This window comes from Lampetra fluviatilis, chromosome 18 (genome assembly GCF_964198595.1).
Source record: "Lampetra fluviatilis chromosome 18, kcLamFluv1.1, whole genome shotgun sequence".
Lineage (NCBI taxonomy): Eukaryota > Metazoa > Chordata > Hyperoartia > Petromyzontiformes > Petromyzontidae > Lampetra > Lampetra fluviatilis.
Window position 1 is genome coordinate 6,708,861 of NC_136292.1, and position 22,424 is coordinate 6,731,284.

General features: G+C 52.5%; 1 protein-coding gene across 6 annotated transcripts; it reads left to right on the forward strand.

The window, feature by feature from the left end:
- The first annotated feature begins 645 nt into the window (after nucleotides 1-645).
- On the forward strand, nucleotides 646-21,364 carry LOC144937146 (MAP/microtubule affinity-regulating kinase 3-like). Of its 6 annotated transcripts, XR_013637574.1 has the most exons (20): nucleotides 647-903; nucleotides 3,325-3,516; nucleotides 4,198-4,251; nucleotides 4,380-4,428; nucleotides 4,774-4,839; nucleotides 5,656-5,726; nucleotides 6,549-6,605; nucleotides 7,816-8,052; nucleotides 8,506-8,625; nucleotides 10,298-10,397; nucleotides 10,809-10,921; nucleotides 12,003-12,168; nucleotides 12,658-12,893; nucleotides 13,680-13,786; nucleotides 14,906-15,061; nucleotides 15,819-16,079; nucleotides 17,431-17,507; nucleotides 17,654-17,698; nucleotides 18,514-20,805; nucleotides 20,853-21,362. XR_013637574.1 is itself a non-coding variant. In XM_078864444.1 (19 exons), exons 1-19 carry the CDS (start codon nucleotides 850-852, stop codon nucleotides 18,588-18,590), a joined length of 2,235 nt encoding a protein of 744 aa, XP_078720570.1. In that variant the 5' UTR covers nucleotides 647-849; the 3' UTR covers nucleotides 18,591-21,362. The 6 variants fall into 6 exon arrangements, 5 of the variants coding, with proteins under 5 accessions (XP_078720573.1, XP_078720572.1, XP_078720570.1 ...); XM_078864444.1 differs by having other exon boundaries at nucleotides 18,517-21,362; XM_078864443.1 differs by having other exon boundaries at nucleotides 18,514-21,361.
- The last annotated feature ends 1,060 nt before the right edge of the window (nucleotides 21,365-22,424 follow it).

Here is a 22,424-nt window from a genome sequence, read left to right on the forward strand (position 1 = left end):
GGCTGTCAATCAAGCGCGGGCTGAGCCCGCCCGACGTCAGAGGCGCGGCCTCAACCAATGGGCGCGCGGGCCCCGGGGCGTGACGTCTCCGCGGGCGGCAGCCAATCGGCCGCGCCCTGCGCCGCTCAGGAAAAACAACGGCTGTTCCGCCTCGCGGCCGGGTTAGATCCGGATCCCGTCCGGGTTTTTTTGCGGACCGTGAGGAACCGGATCCAGTGGGGGTGGGCGGTGGTTGAGGGCGGGGGGAGGGGCATTTAATGGGGGTAGGTGGGGTGGGGGGCGGGGGTAGGTGGGGTGGGGGTAGGTGGGGGGCGGGGTAGGTGGGGGCGGGGTAGATGGGGGTGGGGGTAGGTGGGGTGGGGGGCGGGGGTAGGTGGGGTGGGGGTAGGTGGGGGGCGGGGTAGGTGGGGGGCGGGGTAGGTGGGGGTGGGGGTAGGTGGGGCGGGGGTAGGTGGGGCGGGGGTAGGTGGGGGGCGGGGTAGGTGGGGGCGGGGTAGGTGGGGGTGGGGGGCGGGGTAGGTGGGGGTAGGTGGGGGGCGGGGCGGGGGTAGGTGGGGGCGGGGTAGATGGGGGGGGTGGTCGATGGGGGGCGGGGACATTTAAACGCCTTGGGCGGAGGGGGGCGGGGGCACGAGGACCCGGATCTTGGAACCGGATCTCGAGCCGGGGCCCCACTCGGACCCCGCCCCGATCCCCCGCCGCGGGCCCCCGGAGAGGAGCGGCGGAGACGACGAAGACGACGGCGGCCGCCGAGCAGCACGACCACGACCAGGAGGAGGAGGCTGCGGGGACGTCGAGGAGTCGTCGGTGGTGGTGGTGTAGGAGGAGGAGGAGGCGGCACGGGACGCGATGTCGGGCCGTGGCGCCGCCGCCGCAGCAGCGGGAAGCGACCTCAAGCCCAAGGCGAGCGCCGGGGCCCCCGCGGGAACCGAGGGGATCGCGGCGGCGACGGGGGCCGCCGGGGCGGGGATCAAAGGGGACCGGGCCCCGTGCGGGCGGCGGTGGTGGGTGGTAGGGGGTGGGGGGTGGAGGCCTCGAGTAACGCCGAAGGAGGCGAAAGAGGCTCTGGGCCGCGTCCCCCTTGCGAGGGAGCTTGCGATGAGACCCGGCGGGGGAGCTGTGGGCACGGGAGAGGAGGGGGGAGGTGGCGTTAAATGGCGAATCGTGGCGCAAGACGCAGCGGTGGTGGTGGTGGTGGTGGCGGCAGCGTCGTCGTTGTCGGGTTTCCCCTTCCTCCCCACGGCCCGGGCACGGTCAGGGCCGCGGCTGCACCGAGAGACGATGGTGGTTGGGGTGGTTGGGGGTAGACGACGAGGAAGAGACTACGGGGCTACTCGATGGGGAGTCACGGGTTGCCTGGGGGAGATGCTGGGGGGTGGTGGGGTATGCTGGGGGTAGCTGGGGGAGACATCGGGACGGGGTAGACGGCGAGACAATGGGAGACGGGGACGTGGGGAATCACTTGGTCGAGGGAGATTTTTTGATGGGGACAATTGGGGTAGACAGCGATGCAAGGGGGGGGATGAAAGACGGTGGTAACTGGGGGAGACGTGGAGACGTGTATTCTAGGGAAGACGGTGAGATAACAGGGGGAGAGGTACGAAGACCAACATATATTGTGGATGAAAGGAAGAGGTACGTGTGGGGGTAGGGGGGAGGGCACGGGAGTTCGGTTGGATTAAGAGGAAGCGGGGTGATACAAAGGTAGGAATACACATGGACATGGTATTGCACACGGGGATTAGGGAAATTGGGAGACGGTGAATGGCGCGTAGAGATTTGTGGAGAGACGGGCAGACGTGGATTAGGAATAAAGGGGGACGGGTTAGAGAGACGCGGGGAGAGAAGTCAAAAACGTGAAGATTCAATCAGATGCATGGCGAGAGACCGGCGACGGAGGAGCTGGATACGAGGCGACAAGGGAACGGAAAAGACTGATTGAGGGGTAGGGAGACAGAGGCGAGGGGATACATGGAGAGCCGCGATGCAGAGAGGGACAGGGAGACAGGAGGAGCTGCCGTGCCTATCCCCTCCCCGTGGGGATGCGGATACGGGACAGCTCCACCGACCTTTGACCCCCCCGCGCCGATGGGATTCACAGAGCGGCCATGCAAGGCCCGTGATGGGACACGCCGTGGTGATGGGGTTGGGATGATGTATGAATGGGGCGGTGTTGGTGTGTTGCCGTGGTTTGATGATGGTGCGGTATTGATGTTTATCATGGTTTGGCGGTGGGGTGGAGATGGTGATTTGGTGTTGATGTTGGGTATCGCGTTGGTGATGATTTTAGGGATGTGGTGATGGTGTTGGGAATGGAAGTGGCGATGTCGTGATGGGTTAGGTGATGGTGTGATGATGACTTTGGGGATGGTGTAAATGCATGTGTGGTTGTAAGTTTGACTTCTTTAGCACCCTACGTAGCCAACCGTGCTAATCGGAGATGCAGGGGAAGGACCACAAACTGCACAAATATGGTGTATCGATGGTGATCATTTCGGTGTGAGTGGTCGTGGTGTATTAGTGGTGTGGTATGCGTTATTTTGATGTATTTTATGGGGTCGAGATGGTGTGGTCGTTTTGTGGGTATGGTGTGGTTGGGTTGTATTTATGGTGTGATAGTGGTGATGCTCTGGTAGTCTTGTAGTGATTGTGTCATTGTGCTGGTAATGTGGTAGACTTATGGTGATGGTGTGGGGGATTGTGTGGTAGTGTTATGGGCATGGCATTGTTGATGCTGCAGGAGTGTTGGTTATGCTGCAGTAGTGTTGTTGATTCTGTGAGAGTGTTGTGGTAATGTGGTAGCGTTGTGTTGATGTTTTAATGTTGTGGGAGTGTTATGGTGATAATAATGCTGTGTGGTAGCATCGTTGTTGATGCTGTGGTGTAGTGTTTACGGTTTGGCAGTGTTGTGGCAATGCTGTGGCAGTGTCGTATTGATGCTGCAGCTGTGTACTGGGATGCTGCAGTAGTATTGTGGTGATGATTTGGCAACGTGCTGTGTAGCCGTGGTGTACCCATGGTGAGCGGTGGCACAGTGGTTAGAGAGCTGCGCTACAAACCCAGCAACCCGAGTTTGATTCCCCCTCACGACCAGTGGTGAATATTTGAACCAGTCCCTAGGGCTACCCGAGGTTGAATCGGCCTCAAATGAGTTCCTGGTGCAATGCATAAACATCGCCACTTGGAAGACAAAGATGGCTGGGCATGGTGCTGGCCACCCCCACCCCATCGCGTTCCGGCCTTCATAGATCCTCGCTAGCAGCATTTGCCCCTACAGTCTATATAAAGGCTATACGGGGGATCTTTGTCTTTGTGTGAATGCAGCACTTGTCTATGGAGGGCCGCTTTGACACGCCATCCTCCAAGTCACTGCGAGTCAATGGCTCCCGCAGTCGCAGCTCCATCGCGTGTGGGGAGGAGCTCCCCCACATCGGCAACTACCGTCTCCTAAAGACCATCGGCAAGGGCAACTTTGCCAAGGTGAAGCTGGCGAGACACATCCTCACCGGCAGAGAGGTGAGACCTTCCACCGCGACAGCGTGTCACTTCACGGCAATTCAAAGGGATTGCTCGGCCATGTACTTGGGTTGTTATGATGTAATTTTTCACGTTACGATCCAATATACATTTTGACGACGTGACGAATAACACTCCATCCTTTTCCCGTGGCCTAGTTATTGTTAGGTATTTTTTATTGTGTCGTTTTTGTGTTTTGCTGTACTGTACTTCCATCAGTACATATGTAGCTTACTTAAAATGTATTCGACCAAAGCTTGTTCGGCAAAATCCTGCTCTAAGTCTTATAGTCATTGCAACTTTACAGTCTGTGCTGCTAACAACACGGGTGCTGTCACTGACACAAGAAATAATGAACTCCATTAATTGAGCTACGAAAATGATGAGGTCATCTAACCACCTTGCTGTCAATCACTTCGGCAAACATTTGACAAAGCACAGATTTTTTTTATGGCAAACGACCATTTGTGTAGAACCTTCATTATCGTGCTTTTGTTAATTCGTACGTATTTTGTCAATAAAATACACATTTAAATGAAGGACGCTGATCGTTGTATTTTACAAAACGGACGATGCGATTTATCGTAGACATTGTCTTCCCTGTGTATAAATGACGCTCTTTGCATCGTCACCAGGAGCTCTACCCTCGTGGCTGACAGTTGTCGCCTTTCTTCCCTGTAGGTGGCCATCAAAATAATTGATAAAACTCAGCTGAACCCAACAAGCCTTCAAAAGGTACGTGCGCATTTCGTTCTGAACTCTAGACTCTATCTGCATTCTGCCTTGGTAGTTGCTTTGTAGCTTTCTTTTACCTTGCGTTGTCAGCAGGAATGATGGAAACGCACTTTGTTTTTTTGTTGCAGCTCTTCCGAGAAGTCAGGATAATGAAGTGTTTGAATCACCCCAACATCGGTAACTTCATTGCATCACTGCTGCCTGAAGGGACGGCCACACTCGCAATAATTTAAGCTCTTTTGAGTTACTGGTCTAAAAAATAATCCAGCTATGCTCTCGGCTCTCTTTTGAGTTGGTGGTCCAGACAAGGCTATTTGGTGGTCACATAACATACACACGAGGCATATCGATGGAAGTAGTGGCATCCTGCCATTTGTAAAGCGACCTTTGCGTGTCGTTATTTCTGTCGGGAAGCTCGCTCGCTCACACGCACCTTTGCGTATTGGCCGTCGCGGTTACCTGTAATGCACCGGAGCTGTATTCAGCTACGTGACTATTTGGGTTTTTTTTTGTGCGTGGCAGTGAAACTCTACGAGGTGATCGAGACGGAAAAGACGCTGTACCTGGTCATGGAATACGCCAGTGGTGGTGAGTGTCACCGACAGGCCACGTTCATCCAGGGGGAAGCCCTCGCAACATCAGCAGCAATTATGGGCAATTGGTTAGCATATCGGGTCCCTCGTGTTGACCACATTCGTGCGATGATGGCGCAGCATGGAGGAATGCGTTGCGGAGTGCGTGGCGTCTCGCAAGTGGGGAACGATGGCAAAAATGCTTTCGCGTAATGAGCTACGAACCCCGGCTTATCCAAGTACCATTCCTGGTCACGGTTAACATGGGTGGCTATTATCTGAACTAGTCCTGGGGGCTCGCATATGTCAACTCCTTTTTCAAATTTAGTATGTAACTTGTGCAGTGTGTAAGCATCACTGGTGCTGGCCGTCAGAAGCTTGCGTGTGAGATGTTCAATCTCAAGGGATTGTGTAGGTAAACTGTTTCAAATAAACCCCCCACCCCACCATGTACCATTCCAGCCTTAATAGGTACTAGCTAACAGAACTTGCCCCAACAACTTACAGGGAAATCTTAAGTTTTAACAAGAGGGGTGCCTCTTTAGACTTTGGAGTCACTACAACCGTGAACGGAGACCACGCTGATTTTTAACCTTGTACAGTTAAAAATCATCATGTCTGTGTGCTACTTTAATGAGGGGTGCCATTACACTTGATACTCCGATGAATGGGGCCCCCTGTGTGTTCGAGCTCACGGAGAGTTGCGTTTCCAACGAGGGCGGCGGGCCGTGCGAGTCGCTGCCTGCGAGCGGCATGAGTGACACGCATGTGTGTGTATGTGTGATGTGCGTGTGTGTATGTGACGTGCGCGTGTGTGTGTGTCGCCGCCCAGGGGAGGTGTTTGACTACCTCGTGGCACATGGGCGCATGAAGGAGAAGGAGGCGCGTGCCAAGTTCCGGCAGGTGAGGCCACCTTGCCGCCCCGTGTCCAAACCGTGCCCATTGCTGGTGTAGTTGTTGACAGTCTGTAACTTCCCACTGCTGAGCAACAGAATCGCCCCCAGCCCACCAGCTATGCACTTTTAAATCTAGATTGAAAACGAATTTCTTTATAAATGCTTTTTGTGTTTCGTTTTTGTCCTTCCCCCACACGATTTGCAACGTATGGTGCAAAAGAAGTTTGACACGCATACACACACATACACCTCCCAATTTACTTCCATTCCTTCCTTTGCTCAGTTGCTCCATACTCTGTGATTTCATCTTGCTGCCGTATCTTCTGTTATATTCCTCTGCGTTTTGCACCCATTTCTGGGACCCCTCTCTAGAGTAAAATGTCTTCCTTATCTCTCATTGTGTCTCATGACGTGCGTGGTCCTCTTCCACTTGATTTATTTTGCTAGGTGTGACCTGTGTTTTTTTTACTTATTTCCTCATGCCTTAACCTATCCCTTGACTCTTGACACTCTTCTGAACTCTGGTTTGTTTTTGCTCCGAATTTGAATGTTTATTTGCTGTAATTTAGTTAATGCTATTAATTGTATTATATTTGGTGACCCGGGTCACCGGTGCAAACGAGAGATGATCCTGCTCTCCTTGAGTTCTCACCTGGATAAACAAAATTTTACTTTTAAGCTTGAATCATTTTCACCCTCCGCCGTGCTGCAAGAGTTGGAAGCTGGGAAGGTGCCCAAGAGTCCGGCGGACGTCATATCGCAGCCGTGTAACAGCATTGAGATGACATCTCATGACTGTCATCCTGTGGCCCCTTTGCTGTGTTTACAGATCGTGTCTGCTGTGCAGTACTGTCACCAGAAGAACATTGTGCACAGGGATTTGAAGGTGCGTTTGCTCACAGTCTAGCTCTCTCCCATGGCTGATGTAATGCACGGGCAGAGCTTAATTTTTCACTGACATTTTCCGGGTAGGCTGGTCGGCTGGATCACTAAACTAAACTGTTGTTTCTTTTATCAGGGCAAGGCCCACTGAGCTGTCTAGCTCTCTTTCAGAAGTGACCTGGCCACAAATGATAGCTCAGCATAGACATTTATAGCAGCCAAATACTTTGAAAGCATGTTTCTAAATGTGGAGGGAAAAACCGGTGGACCGGCAAAAAAATCCACGCGACCATGGGGAGAACCTGAAAACTTCGAATATACAGGCCTCAGGGTCGGGATCGTACCCACAACCTTTTTATACCAGGCGAGGTAGTTAACATCTTGCCACCTTGGCGCCCAGGAATGTGACTGTAACTTGTAGCCACAATAATAACAGAGGTGGTATACTGGATGTGTTGCACCAGTTGTGGAATATTTTCCACGTCCCCTGACCCAAAACAAACCCAGCTGAAATTTAGCTCGTCTGAGCATTATTCACTGCAAGATATTGACAGCACAGCATGATTAACTTACTCGTATCACTAATAATCGACTTTATCGCCATTGGCATCAGCTGGTCTGGTGGTTAAACCAGCTGTGCGCGGGCGCTGTGTGTAATCTGTGATTGGCTGTGCGTGCTGCAGTGTTATTTAGATAATTTTTCTGCTGTAAATTTCCACATAAGCCACTTTGCTGAACTTTTATTTTGTGGCCAGGTCGCTTCTGAAAAATAAGTTAACACCTCCGTGGGCTTTGCCTGGTGGGAAAGAGATGGTTTAGTTTTATTTGTATGTTTTTGGGTGACTTGTTTGCCTTCCCTGTACTTTGCACTACTGTCGTGTTTTGTATTCTTTGTTGTTGTAACGTTCTTACCCTCCCCTACTGGAAATTTATGCAAAAGAGCTTTTTAGCTTATCGGATTCCTCCAGTATAAGTAAAAAAAAATATTCTGTTAATTCCATTATCGGAAGCAGTGATTGACGAAAACATTCGTCAACGAAGGATTCTTTTCTTACCATAGTCAACGATGACTACTGGTAGACGAAAATCGTCGAGCGTGACGATGATCACGACCACCCACTAAATACCACCGCGTGACTGACCGCGACTAACACCGACAAGCCTGGACGAAGACACAAACTGATGATGACGATGACGATGTTGGCCGTCTACAGGCAGAAAACCTTCTCTTGGATGCGGACATGCACATCAAAATCGCCGACTTTGGCTTCAGCAACGAGTTCACGCTCGTCAACAAGCTGGACACGTTCTGCGGGAGCCCCCCCTACGCCGCGCCTGAGCTCTTCCAGGGCAAGAAGTACGACGGGCCCGAGGTGGACGTCTGGAGCCTCGGAGTCATCCTCTACACGCTCGTCAGCGGGTCGCTGCCCTTCGACGGCCAGAACCTGAAGGTGCGTGGGGGTGGGGGATGAGGACACGGGCAGGTGCAGTGAGCACCTGGTGTGGGTTGTGTGTGCGTGCTATGGGTAGTGAGTAAATGTGCGTTGTGTACATGGGATGTGGGTAAGTGGTGTGTGTCATGTGGCATGCATGTGTGTTGAGGGTCATTTAATTTTTATTTTACCAGGGCAATGGTTAGTGTCATTTTTGGCCAGGTCAGAAGTGGCTTGGCCGCAAATGATAGCTCACCGAAGTGGCTTATGTGAAAACTTACAGTAGCCAAATACTCTAAACACACGTTTCTAAATGAGCGCATGATGTGGGTTGTGTGGGCACGCGGTGGTTTGTGTGTGGGTGTTTGTATATTGCGGGGTAGTGAGTGAGCGTTGTAGGTCGTGTACGCGCCGCGGGGTCGCGAGCACACGCCGCGGGGTCGCGAGTGAATTCAACTCTTGGTTGTGTAGGAGTTGCGGGAGAAGGTTCTGCGCGGCAAGTACCGCATCCCCTTCTACATGTCCACCGACTGTGAGAATCTACTCAAGCGCTTCCTGGTGCTCAATCCAATCAAGCGGGGAAGCCTAGAGGTGAGATCGGTGCCCTCCTCCTGGCCCCTCGGCCCCTATCTCCTTGACAATCAACACTGCAGGCTTTCGTTTGAGTTTGTTGATCGCGAGCAGCAGCACCATGGGTCTTGTTCGGAGCTGGCCTATCTGTACCCTACATTACGTGACCCTCGTAGGATAACAAGAAGATAGTTCGGGGAAAAAAAAACGTATCTGCTCTGTTCCCATGTGTGCTGCCGGACAGGAGGTGATGGGAATGACTTGGAGACGTCATTGACATAATCGGCCGTGGGGTGTTCCCGCCTTCACAGGAGGCATTATGTTCAACCGTTTTTAAAGGGGCCTGAGTAACCGACCACAGAGTAGTTCTTTCAATACTTTTTTAATCCACTCGACCAACTGAACGTCCCACCCCTAAATGTCGTGTTATCATCGGTTGGCGCACGCAGCGTTGAGAGGTCGCCACCAGACATAATGATTCATGGCGCACCCCCCGGCCACTTGAGGTCACCATTCGATTGTGGGATTGCGTTTTTCTTTGACCTTGTCACGCTCTCTCGGCCGCATTGCCCGTGTTGTGTGTTGGCTCGTTTTCTTTTCCCTGTCCTGCTCACTCTTATCAGCTTGAGGGGCAATTACCATAAATGCACATACCATTTACATTGTTAATAATTGATACACGTATTATTTAATGCATGCATCATGTTTGAATACATTAATTATTACATTTTTAGTCGGCTGGACATTCTTATTATCCACTGCTGCCCCCATAGACTCGCATTCCCATCCCCCAGATGTCCGTGCTGTTGACTTCCTGCCGCTGTTCAAGGCCAGGCTCAAGACCTTCCTCTTCCCTTCTGCCTATGACCTCTGTCTCTCTCTAAAATAAATATTCCCACTGTTATCTGCAGTATCGTTGAGGTACGGTCGAATGTAGACGCTACGTAAATTCACATTATCGAAAAACGGTCCATAATGCGACGTTATCCTGAGTGTGCATACAAGCGTACGTTTCACTGCCGGATGAAAGGTTTTTTTTTTAGTCATTGAAAGAAAATGCCTTTGACTAATTATTATGATGAGTTCTATAAATTAGGCATGTAATGATTCATTGTCCCTACTATTTGATACATTTACAGTTTTATTCAATTCAGGAATCGATTCCTTGGTTTAACATTTTCATGCCTCTAGTCGCTACAGCGTGTTAAAGGGATTTCTTGTTCATTTGAGCATTGAGGTGATGGTCATCTCACCAGTTTACAGCCCTGAGTTAGAGGTGGAAATTCCACATTCCTATGGCAGCGGGGCGAGTATCCATTGGACTGCTTCTGTTGTCTTCCCCACAAATTGTCACTTGTTTTTATCAAGGAAATGATGGCTTAGGAAAGCCAACAACCGGGATTTTAACTCTCCAACCTTCCTGTCTGATTGGGAGCTGCTTGCTCAACCACTGGGCCACGTGGCCAGCCACGGGTCGCGTCGGCTAATGGAGTGTAATGTATACAAATCGAAAAATGACAGATTCGGTCACGGTCAGACGCGTGTGTCGCGAGCGTAACCATTGATTGGTCAACCGACAACAAACGGATGCATCGTTCGTCCCTCCCCCGGTGTTAAATGTTCAGTGCCGGAGGGATTGTGTGACGGTGGTGCCTGCGTGTCCTGTATGCCCGCGCGACGCGCGCCTGTGCAGCAAATCATGCGCGACAGGTGGATGAACGTGGGTCACGAGGAGGACGAGCTGAAACCCTACCAGGAGCCCGAGCTGGACATCAACGATCAGAAAAGGATCGGTAAATCCACAGTACATTTATTTAGAGTGGTTTCAAATCTCTTACTGATTCACTCTGGCACTGTAGACGCTTTGTTTCTGCTAGGATGCACAATGATAATCTAAACCGGGCTCATCGAAAATTATCCACCTTGAACACTAGAACCGGTACGTCCTTAACGATCCACACTGGCACTGTAGACTCGTTACATCTCACGAGGATCCACACTGACGCACTAGACTGGCTTGTATAAAACGATCCACACAAACGTGCTCGAGTTGGTTACATCTGTAACGATGTGCACCGGCACCGTAGACTGTGCTGATCTGTAATTATTCACACCGACGCCCTGTTATGAAGCCCAGTCACTTAAACCGACAGTTTAGCTCGGTTTCGTTGACGCGTTGCTCTACGTGTTGTTTTGTGTGGCAGAGATAATGATTGGCATGGGCTACACGATGGATGAGATTGTGGGATCTCTTTCTGCAAAAAAGTATGATGAGATCATGGCCACGTACCTTCTGCTGGGAAACAAGAGCCCCGACGTAAGTGTCTGCTGTGGTACAAGAGCCGCTGAGAGGTTGGCGGAGCTGTGTGTGTATGTGATTGTGTAATGCGCTGGTGTAGCGGTTTGCAGACTGCGCTACAAACCCGGCGACCAGAGTTTGATTCCCGCTCACGGCCAACATCGGTGACAATTATCTGAACTGGTCCTGGGCCCTCCCCTAGGTCGGCGCAGCCTCAAATGAGTACTTGATGCAATATTTAAACATCACCACTAGGGAGTCAAAGGGGGGGCCAGGCGTTGTGCTGGCCAACCCACCCCCTCGTGTGCCGCACCAGCTTTTATAGACGCTTGCTCATAACTCTTGCCCCAAAAGTATGTAAATGCTATACGGGGGGATCTTTGTATTTGTCTTTGGTAGTGTGTGTATAGTGTGTCGTGTGTTCTTAAAGTCCGTTAAAACTACACAGGGGATCTTTGTCTTTGTGTATCCGCTTGTCTAGAAAAACAAAACACCAGTTAACCCCACCTCAGTACCAGACTGCAACACTAGCGAGTAATGAATAATGCTGCTTTTAGGGAGAGGCTGATGTTAATTGGCCGACTACCCTCATGGAACGATCAGTGGCAGCTGATCTGGCATGTCGCTGGCTGATATGCCATCTGCTGGGAACGTGCGTAGAGCGATTTGGAGCCTGAGACCATCATACGTAATTGTGTATTTTTGTATGTGATTGTGTGTGAGTTTTATAAGTGTGTGCGTGTGATTGTGGGGAGTGGTCGCATTGTGGTTAGCACACTGCGCTACATACCCATTGACTCGAGTTTGATTCCTGCTCACGGCCAACACCAGTGACAAACATCTGAACCGGTCCTAGGTCTCCCCTTTGTCAATTCGGCTTTAAGTGAGTACTTGGTGCAGTGTGTAAACATTAGCATTGGGGAGACAAAGGCGGCTGGATGTGGTGCTGGCTCACCCATCCCTTCGTGTGCCATGCTGGCCTTCATAGATGCTCGCTTAACAGCACTTGCCTCAACAGTCTGCTAAAAGCCTTTATGGGGGATATTTGTCTTTGTGTGTTTGGTTGTTTGATAGCAATTGTGTTTGACGGCTACTACAGAGTGGCCGTAACTCGTGGTCAGGGAGCACCCTCTCGCTGCCAAAGCTACGTGGGGGAACAGAGGGTGGAGGTGGGGGCCTGGGCCCCTCCCCCTCTCCCTCCGTTTCTCGAGTGCAACGCAGCGTCACCACCAACCAGAAGAACCGGCAGCGTGCCAACGACAACCGTGAGTGCCCATTCCCTCCACACAGTGCCCTGTCCCGATCTTGGTAACGTTGTGTCCATCCGACCTTCATTCCAACCAATGGCAGTGCTTTTGAATGTCTGTGTTTATACCCCCCCCCCCCGTGCTTGGGGGGCGCCACAGTGGTGAGATCTTAATTACCTCGCCTGGTAGTTGTGGGTTCGATCCCGACCCTGACCGCCTGTATATTTGGAATTTGCGTGTCTCTTTCCCAGTGGTCACGTGGATTTTTCTCCAGGTCCTTCGGGTTTTTCCCTCCACATTTATAATCAACATGCGTTTAGAGTATGTGGCTGCTATACATTTCGACATTAGCCACTTCGTTTGAGTTATCATTTGTGATAGCTTCTGAAAAAGAGCTATGCAGCTCAGTGGGCCTTACCTGGTAAAATAAAAACAAGTTTTATAGATTTTGCTCATCTGCGTTGCCCGACGCCCACCGTGTCCCGATTTTTGTTGTTTTTGTTGCAGCGGGCCTCACGATCCCCACGTCGACGTCGTACATCCGGCGCAGCCAGACGAACACGTCAGAGCTGGAGCGCGGCGGCGGCGGCGGCACCGAAGGGAGCGCAACGTCGCGGCGCTGGGCCAACTCGAGCACGTCCACGAGGCGCACGGACCCCGCCACGAGCCCCCTGCTGGGCAAGCAGACGAGTCCCACCAAGACGCCCAGCTCCAACCGCAAGAAAGCGTCCGCCATACCCACCGTACGTTCGCGCTCGTGCTCGCTTCTCTGCACGCGGCTCTCACAGCGGATATCGCAATGCTGCTTCTGTGAGATCCCCTTCAAGTGACCTCTTATCTGCAGAGTAAGGGGGGCGGCACTTTTCACTCGCCCTGCCACACAGAGTAATGTTCGTCTAGCGACGGTAAAACCAATCGTTCATCCAAATAAAGCATAGGACCAACTTTTATATCGGTGACTGGACTAAGATTGCAATCCTAGTTTAATCTCAGGACGGCCAAAACCTGGATTCAAACCCAGGACCTCAGTGGTTCGGTCCCTCTAACCTGTGAGCATTACCCAAAAAACAAACAGCCCTTGCAGATGAATCCCATGGTTGTGTGTCCCACGCAGTAGTCTGGCACCATTGAAAATGTTTATTCACGTACCCCAGTCAAGTGTGGCGCTGTAGCACTGTGGCAACGTCACCGCATTGACGCATTACAACGTATTGGCGCGTCGTCGCAGCGATTTCGCCAGAGTGCCTCTTTATCGACGGCACTCGAGACCGGTAGGAGTGCGGCGTTGAGAGCCGCTTGTGAAATTTCGAGGAACGGCGCGTCGCAGATACGTGGCGGCGCTTGTGCGGAGTGCGTGCGGAGTGCGTGCGGAGTGCGTGCGGAGTGCGTGCGGAGTGCGTGCGGAGTGCGTGCGGAGTGCGTGCGGAGTGCGTGCGGAGTGCGTGCGGAGTGCGTGCGGCGCGAGGGCTCCGCGCTCTGCAGTTGTGCGGAGCCTGGGCCAGGACTCAGGTGCTCGTTGTGGGTTCCAGAGTGATGCGGCCCCGCCGCCCAGCAGCATCATCCGGCGCAACACCTACATCTGCGAGCGCAGCAGCGGCGAGCGCCACCCCTCCACGCACAACGGCAAGGACGCCGGGTGGGTGGAGAACCTCCGCACCTGCACTCGCTGGCACCGCACGACACGCTCGCAAGCACGGCACTGCACTCGCAGGCACCGTACCCACAGGCACCGTGCAATGTTGTCACGTGTCCCCTTGCCTGGAGATCAGAGACACCACACCCACCATATCCCTTGGCACACACCGAAACACCCGGCAGGGCTTGGTGAGTGCTTCTGCATTGCGTAAACACGAATCCATCTCCATGCAGCTGTACCATCATTCTTCATTGAGCATATGCATTGCCTTTGTGCCATTGATTTATTTTTATTATTTGCCTGGCATTTTGTCCCCCTTTTATCTGTGACGTTTCCATGCGTGGGATGTTATGAATGAGACCTCCATTAGAGGGGGTGGTGTTGGTTCTAAGCGAGTTGCCTAGCCATGCCCGCGGACGTCACGTGCAATGTGTGGCATCAAGACGCACGTCGAAAGCATTGCATAAACCAATTTCCCCACACCCAGTCCAGCTGGGCCCCGAGCCAGAGTCAGATGTTATGCGAGACCAGTAGCACGGCTCTGTTTCCGGCTCCACACGGATAATAGCCAGTAGAAAAACACGCGAGCTGTCCTGGCCCCGTGCTAGCATGGCTCAGGTGTGAAAGTGGAAAAGGGGTCTGGGCTATATCCGATTAGACACGTTATTGATTGCTGTACTAATCATCAGCTCGATTACACAATGAATCGGATTACACATGAATAGTTAGAAAAAGTCTTGCCTCTTCTCCCACGTGTGCTGCTGAACCGGAGGTGATGGGCAGGGCTTGGTGATGTCATCAGCATCACCACGCAAGTGACACCGAGCGTGGCTTGTAGAGGTCAACTGCCATTTTTAATTGGGGCCCGAGTTATCAACCACAAAAAAAGTAGTTGCTTTAATATATTTATTGATTAATCAACTTAATCGACTCATTGCCCTGGCTCTAGATCATCAGCCATGGCCGCAACCGAGTAGTGTTTGTGGTTTCGTGAGCATCGTGTGTTTATTTTCCCCGTGTGCGCGCGTGGGTGCTGACCGCCACGTTTATTTTCTCCCCTCGGTTTTTTTTGCGCGTGGTTTCCACGTTTGTGTTCGCGGTGCGCCGCGGGCTATCTAGCCCCCCTGTTGCCGCCATCCCAAGCTCCGGTTCCATCCCACCCACCACCTCGCGCCCCATCCGCCATTACAAAACCGTGTCTCCAGCCACAGCCAGCCGCCCCTCCCGGACCCCCCTGCAGCGCATCGAGGACCGGGATGCCCCGCCACGATCAAAGTAAGCCGCCGCCGTCGCAACTGCCGGTCGCCTGCACACGCCCGTGGGGGGCGGGCGGGGGTTACCCCCCACGGGGTCCTTCAGCTCTGGGCCCCTTGGCAAGACGACGCTGGGGCTTTTTGAGTCCCGTCGAGAAACTGCCCCGGCACGGACAACCCCCGACGGTTACAAGCTTTGCCGCGATGGCGACGATGCAATTTTCGGTTGCATCTTTGTCGCATTTATTTTTGTGATTTGTGGTACGTCCGGTCCGATTACAGTTTTGTAACTGCAGTTCACTCAACATAACCCTGCCACGAGTCTTACTAATCTTTATAACTTATCGATCTGTTCTGCTTCTAATGCACCCGATGTGGGTTACACAAGATAAGATGAAATAAATTATTGAACTCGTAAATGGTGATATGCAACCGCTATGCTTTAAATTACTTGAGAAAACATTTTGAAAAGCACTTATTTAATGAATAATATGCATGAAAATTTTATATTTTCAGGAATATAAAACCTTTAAGAGAATTAAAATTAGCGATTTTAGAATCGCGATATTTAACCACACTGATAGGTACGACTCTCATGGATTTTATATCGTACGACAAATAGTTTCGCCATATTGCGGCAGCCCTCGTTACGACACTTAATTCATGTCATACCGCCGGTGCCCCCTTTCACTGTCGTCCGGTCGGTGCTGCCCTCTGCGCCCTCTCGTTTCCCTCCACCCCCGCGTTCGCCCATCTGCCCGGTGGTGGTGCTGTCGCAGCTCCGTCCTAGGCCAGCGCATCCCGGCCATGTCGCCGTCCACGCACAGCATCAACAACAACGCGCCGGAGACGGGCTACTTCTCGCGGGGTGTGTCGGCACGCAACACCGTGCACGGGGGCCAGCTGCCCGAGACGGCGCGAAGCGCGGCCTACAACGCGCCGCCATCGCCCTCCCTCTCTCACGACCACGAGGCACTGTCCCAGTCTCGCCGCGGCCCCTCCACCATCTTCTCCAAGCTCACCTCCAAGTTCAGCCGCAGGTAGAGATGCAGCGGCGGCAACAGCGGCGGCAGCATCGCACGCGCCCTGGCGAGCACACACACGCATGGGGCTCTCTCGCACGCAACCTCGAGCGCCATCTTAGGCGTGGATTTTTACCCGCTGCCCTACTCGTGCAGACAAGCGTAGTGGTGGGCAAGGCTAGTTAGTTGCCGAGCTACGTCTGTGCCGGGGTTTCGGCGTGCCAGAGATTCCTTCTGTAGGATTGCACGGCTGCGCTTCCAGCTGCCGTGTTCTGACCGCATTAGAGATGGGAGCCACTGCATGTGGTTTACTGTAGCCGTTGGTTTGCCCGATTTTGAGAGTGTGGGGCACACCGCGGTGCAGATGCCTTCGTCTGCGTGAACAGAATTTCCTACGCAGCCTCTCGTCAATTGTGAACTCCGCTTACGAGGAATGTTGCCACGACGGTTGGAATGTGTATCAGAACGTTGCCGCCTGCGCGCACCGTGCGGTATTACGAGGCGCTGCTTTGCTAGTGGTTGGGAGGATTGCAATAATTTTTATTGAATGCATCGTGTATTTTGGCACTTTAAATTTTGATATTATAATAGCTCCTGGGTTTATACCCGAATCATATCAACTGGCTGATGCCTCTTTTCGTTGAGGTAGAATTGTTGATTTTGTTCAAAGCTAGTTCCAGAAGGCTTGCTTGGCGTTGTGAGTGTGTGCAGTGTGGTAAATCTTTCCTTGTCCTGCAAAAATTATTCCACGTGAGAAGTCTTTTCCAGCTATTCCAAAGAAAGCATGAGTTCCGATGTCTATCTTAACAACTGCCAGAAGCTTTTTAGGTGCTAATAAGTGTTGTTGCTTGTACAGAAGCTGTGCTGAGAGTTTTGTCTGGCATTTAGGGATCTTGTCAAGTGTGTTCTTAACATTATTAACATGTATATACCCAGGAAAGCCTCACTGTGAATATTAATACACTTTTTCAGGAGGATCCTGCTAAGTTTTGTTGTAGGGAGGATTGTTGCTGTGTGTTTTTCAATTGAGAAATTTGTGGGTAATTTCAAATGTTATCTTGGAATCTTGTCAGGTGTGTAAGGGTCTTATCAGGTGTTTTTGAGAGGGTGCTAAGCATTGTTGCATGCTTAGAATATGTGCCTGGTTATAAGCAGTGATTAAGCAGTTTGACAGTTAGTTAATGATGTTGTGAGTTGTTGACACCTTTTCTACATGTTGAGAAGTTTTTTTGTCAGGCAAAGAAAGTGTTAGGTGGGTAGGGGTCCTGTCAGGTGGGTAGGGGTCCTGTCAGGTGTGTAGGGGTCCTGTCAGGTGTGTAGAGGTCCTGTCAGCTGTTTAGAAGCCTCGCCGCCTGGTATTTGTGTCCAGAGTCACGATGGACCCTCCCAAGAGCGCCTCCGCACATGCCCCTGCCGTGACCAGCACCCCGGGTGCCAAGACCGCCCGTACGTCTCCTTCCTAATGCTCGCTATCAAGAGTGTGTGGCGGTTGGTGCTAAATCACTCCTTGAACCTCTGTGCTTCTTCGCGTAGCCTCCCCCTGCTGCCGCTGCTGCCTGCCCGACTGACTATTGTGTTTTCTCATTTTGAAGGTCCACAGCCCGGAGTTAAAGAGCCAGGAGACCTGAAAGTCCAAGGTAACAAATTCTGTGCACATTGACGTTAGTGGCGTGCCTTTCGTACACCGAATGTCGGCACCCGCATAATGCATCGCGTGAGCTGCATGCAGAGATTCCACGTGTAAAAAATAAAATACAGGCAATTCCTCCTGAGGTCATCGGGCAGTTATCCCAGACACGGTGAGTAGGACCCCAATCCCGAGCAGGCTCTACTTGAAATCGTTGCACTGTGCCATGTGCCAGGAATTCCCAGCACTCCTCTGTTTCATCATTTATTTTTGGGTGAGGCCACATTACTGTCTGGCAAAAAAAAAAAAATTCCATTAACGAGTACTTGCGTTTAACGCACCAATTATGGTTTCGGCTCAAGTTGAAGCACAATCCTTCCAACCAAATGTAGCGATTTAAATTCGACGTTTCGTACTAAACTTTTCAAGCCATCTTCAGCACAAAATCCAGGTTGCCTGACCCAAAAATCAACTACGAGTCATAATATTGGCTGCCAAAACCTACGCGTTAAACTCCGATGTTAGATTCAAGTTTTTCACATTTTAACTGTTTGCAGACCGCCTTCGGAAGGCAGGCTGTTTCCTGACTTTTCAATTGTTTACAGTTCATATATCTTGGACTTAAACAGCTTAACAGCCGTAATTCCATATGCGCATGCGGTCGCACGCGCGCGTGTCGTCATGTGGTGCACGCAGTGCCGACCAAGAGCACCTTCTTTTGGCCACGGTGCCAGTTAAACGGCGTTGGGGGACGTAAGTCATGCTGCGTTGCTAGTGAGTGAGCGAGCGAGCCGTGCTTGCTTACGTCGGGTGGTTTTGTTGCAGTAGCTACATATCTGGGAATTCGAAAGACCAAGTCGAAGAAGCAGGGGCCCAGCCAGCCAACCTCGCCGGGGGTGTGACGCCTGCCCCCCCCCGCCCCCGCGCCGCCCGCTCGCTCACCTGCCCGGCTCGGGGCCCCAGCGGGCTTACGGGGCTTGCTGCCGGCTGCCGGCTGCTCACGGGCCAGTCAGTGTTTGGTCTCCAGCCTTGGCTGTCTGGTTACTGGACATTAACTTGAGGAGAGCCTGGTCGGTCAGCTGGTTTGGTTCCTGAACCCAGGTATCCGGTGTAGTGCTTCTCCTCCTGCTGTGCGCTGTCCTAACACTTGATGAGCACTTTGTTTTGAGTGTTGGCCTGCCTAGCCAGCTATAGCTGGCCGGGCTGGCTGGCTTGCTGGTTGGCTGGCTATCTGTGGTTGACCCGAGTGGCTGACTGGTTGGTTGGTTGTGCAGATGGCTGGTTGGCTGACTGGCTGGTTGGCTGTGCGGATGGCTGGTTGGCTGACTGGCTGACCGACTGACCAGCTGACCGGCTGGTTTGCTGACCGGCTGGCTTGCTGACCAGCTGGTTTGCTGACCGGCTGGTTTGCTGACCGGCTGGTTTGCTGATTGGCTGGTTTGCTGATTGGCTGGTTTGCTGATTGGCTGGTTTACTGACCGGCTGGTTTACTGATTGGCTGGTTTGCTGATTGGCTGGTTTGCTGATTGGCTGGTTTACTGACCGGCTGGTTTACTGATTGGCTGGTTTACTGACCGGCTGGTTTGCTGACCGGCTCGTTTGCTGATTGGCTGGTTTGCTGACCGGCTCGTTTGCTGACCGGCTGGCTTGCTGACCAGCTGGTTTGCTGACCGGCTGGTTTGCTGACCGGCTGGTTTGCTGATTGGCTGGTTTGCTGATTGGCTGGTTTACTGACCGGCTGGTTTACTGATTGGCTGGTTTGCTGATTGGCTGGTTTGCTGATTGGCTGGTTTACTGACCGGCTGGTTTACTGATTGGCTGGTTTACTGACCGGCTGGTTTGCTGACCGGCTCGTTTGCTGATTGGCTGGTTTGCTGACCGGCTCGTTTGCTGACCGGCTGGCTTGCTGACCGGCTGGTTTGCTGACCGGCTGGTTTGCTGATTGGCTGGTTTGCTGACCGGCTGGTTTGTTGACCGGCTGGTTTGCTGACTGGCTGGTTGGCTGACCGGCTGGTTTGTTGACCTGCTGGTTTGTTGCCCGGCTGGTTTGCTGACCGGCTGACCGGCTGGTTGCTTGTGTGGATGGTTGTGTGGATGGCTGTCTGGTGTGTCTGTTTGATGCTCAGCTGCTATTGTGACTGGCTAGCCGCCTGTCTCAATAAGTTACCCCTCCCCCTTCCTATCCTGGGGAGGGGTGGGGGGGGGGCAGGTTAAAAGCTGAAAATACTTTTGATACCAGGGTAGATTGGCAGAACAAAGGCAGGATAAAAAAAGAGATGTAAATATTATAAGCATACGGGGATTTCAATCATTTGTTTGCACAAAGCTGTGAAGTCATAAACAAATTTAAAGCATATGGAAAGTCTTCCTTATGAATAGTGTTTGAGTAGATATGATAATTATTGAGACTGACCTAATGTATGTGGCTGTAGCTTGTTTGGGTGCGAGGGTGAAGGGGGGGGCCGGGGGTGGTGGTGGTGAGAGCACGCAGCTCGTGACGTCACAGCGAGAGTGCGAACGCCTTTTTAGGACAAGAGGAAGCGCAGCCTCTGTGCCAGTGTTAGGGGGACGGTGCTCGGAGCGGTTCTGTACATACAGGCGACGCCTGCAAAGGCAGTTGGAGGCAGGTGTGCACATTCCAGCACGGAGTCGATGGTCAGGTGTACGAGTTTATGCCTATGCCAAACAGTTGACTTCTTCAAGTTTAACCGAGGAGTCTAAAAATAGCCAACTTTGGAGAAAAAAAAAACTTGATTCTGTACATTTCCTGTCTTGGGAGGAAGTTGTGTGTAGTGGGGGGTGGGGGGTGGCGACCGCGCGTGTCCTTCGTACGCGTGCGTGGCTGGCGGCACACCGGGGTCGCACGCAGATGAACAACAATGTTTGCAGCTATAAACCCGCGGAGCAATGCAAGGATCATCCTCCTCCTCTCGGATGATCCCCTTTGGCAGTGAAGCTCCACCTTCTCTATCAACGTCACGTTAACGCTGTCGTGAAAATCGCACCCACGGTCAAATCGCTCTGAAATTTCTCCGGATCTCGCCAAAGTATGGAAGTTTTAAGAGCAGGGTTGAGCCTGGTTTGTAATGCGGAAGGGAGACTGCCAGGGAATGCCAGGTGTTGTAGGATTGGGGCTGGAAAGGGAGACTGCCAGGGAATGCCAGGTGTTGTAAGATTGGGGCTGGAAAGTTGCTAGGAGGTCGGCCGTACAGAAAATTGGTTCTCTGGAATCCTATCTGTGCGGATATGAGTGTCATCCTTTGTACGCGTAAGTTTTTCCTGGGTATACCAGTTTTCTCCCGCACGAAGCCAAAACACTCGTTTATATAATTGGCCAAACATCCCAATGTAGTGGGACCCTGCTGAAATACGAGTCATGAGACTGGTGAGGACTTCCTGGTCCAGGAACATTTCCATAATCATTGTACAAAGTTACCAGCACGAGACGTGGGGCGGGTTGGGGGGGGGTAATGGGCTGGGTCTCGCTGCCAAGTTGACTCCCTGAGCCTTGCCTGGAGGCTCTGTCCTTTGTGCTCCTCCCTCCCATGAGTCCCCAGTCTCAGCTATCAAACTACTGCTCCCCCTCCCTTCCCCGACTCTACCCACACCCTCCACCATGCCCCCCCACACCCCCTCCACCCTGCCCCCCCACACCCCCCTCCACCCTACCCCCCCACACTCCCTCCACCCTGCCCCCCCACACCCCCTCCACCCTGCCCCCCCACACCCCCTCCACCCTGCCCCCCCACACCCCCTCCACCCTACCCCCCCACACTCCCTCCACCCTGCCCCCCCACACCCCCTCCACCCTACCCCCCCACACTCCCTCCACCCTGCCCCCCCACACCCCCTCCACCCTGCCCCCCCACACCCCCTCCACCCTGCCCCCCCACACCCCCTCCACCCTGCCCCCCCACACCCCCTCCACCCTGCCCCCCCACACCCCCTCCACCCTACCCCCCCACACTCCCTCCACCCTACCCCCCCACACTCCCTCCACCCTGCCCCCCCACACCCCCTCCACCCTGCCCCCCTCCCTTACCCATGTGCGATCCCTGCTGGTTTGAGCTCACCCTAATCATGTTTTGTGAAATATGAATATTTGGGGCTGTACATAATCCTGTAATAATCCTCACAGGTCACTCTGTCATCTAGTGTATTTTCCTTCATTGTCTTTACTACTTTTTTGCTTTTCTTTTTCTCAAAAAAAAAGTTTTAAATGAGTGGCTTGGTTGTCAATAAAAAAAAACTGTAGTTCTTTCATGTGAACGTGTAATAAACGTGACGTAAATTATGCACTTGCCAAATTTATTCGCCCTGGTTTTGCTTCTGCTTGCCGATGCGCGGATGGATGCGCCCACGTGTGTGTGTGTGCGCGCGTGCCACCGTGCCACCGTGCGTCACACTGGGGTGCTCTTGTGAAGCAGCTGCTGCCCTGCCCCCCCGGCCCTTGGTTCATCGGTTGTCGCTGCCCTTTTGTGTCCGGCAGGTTAATTAAAGGCACGAGAGTAATCACTATGCTTGACCAACCTCACCGTCTCTGTTACTGCCTTCTCTAGATCACAGGAGGCACTTGTTTTTTGCCGTCTAATTTAAAGCAACGTTTTTTGGGCGGGTGCAACTTACAATTGTTCGTGTGCATGTGACTAGAATTGTACAAGTATTGTAACTAGGCCCAAGTTTGGGATGCCTTTTGCTTTACGGACAGCCTCGTAATATCTACTACTGTCACTACG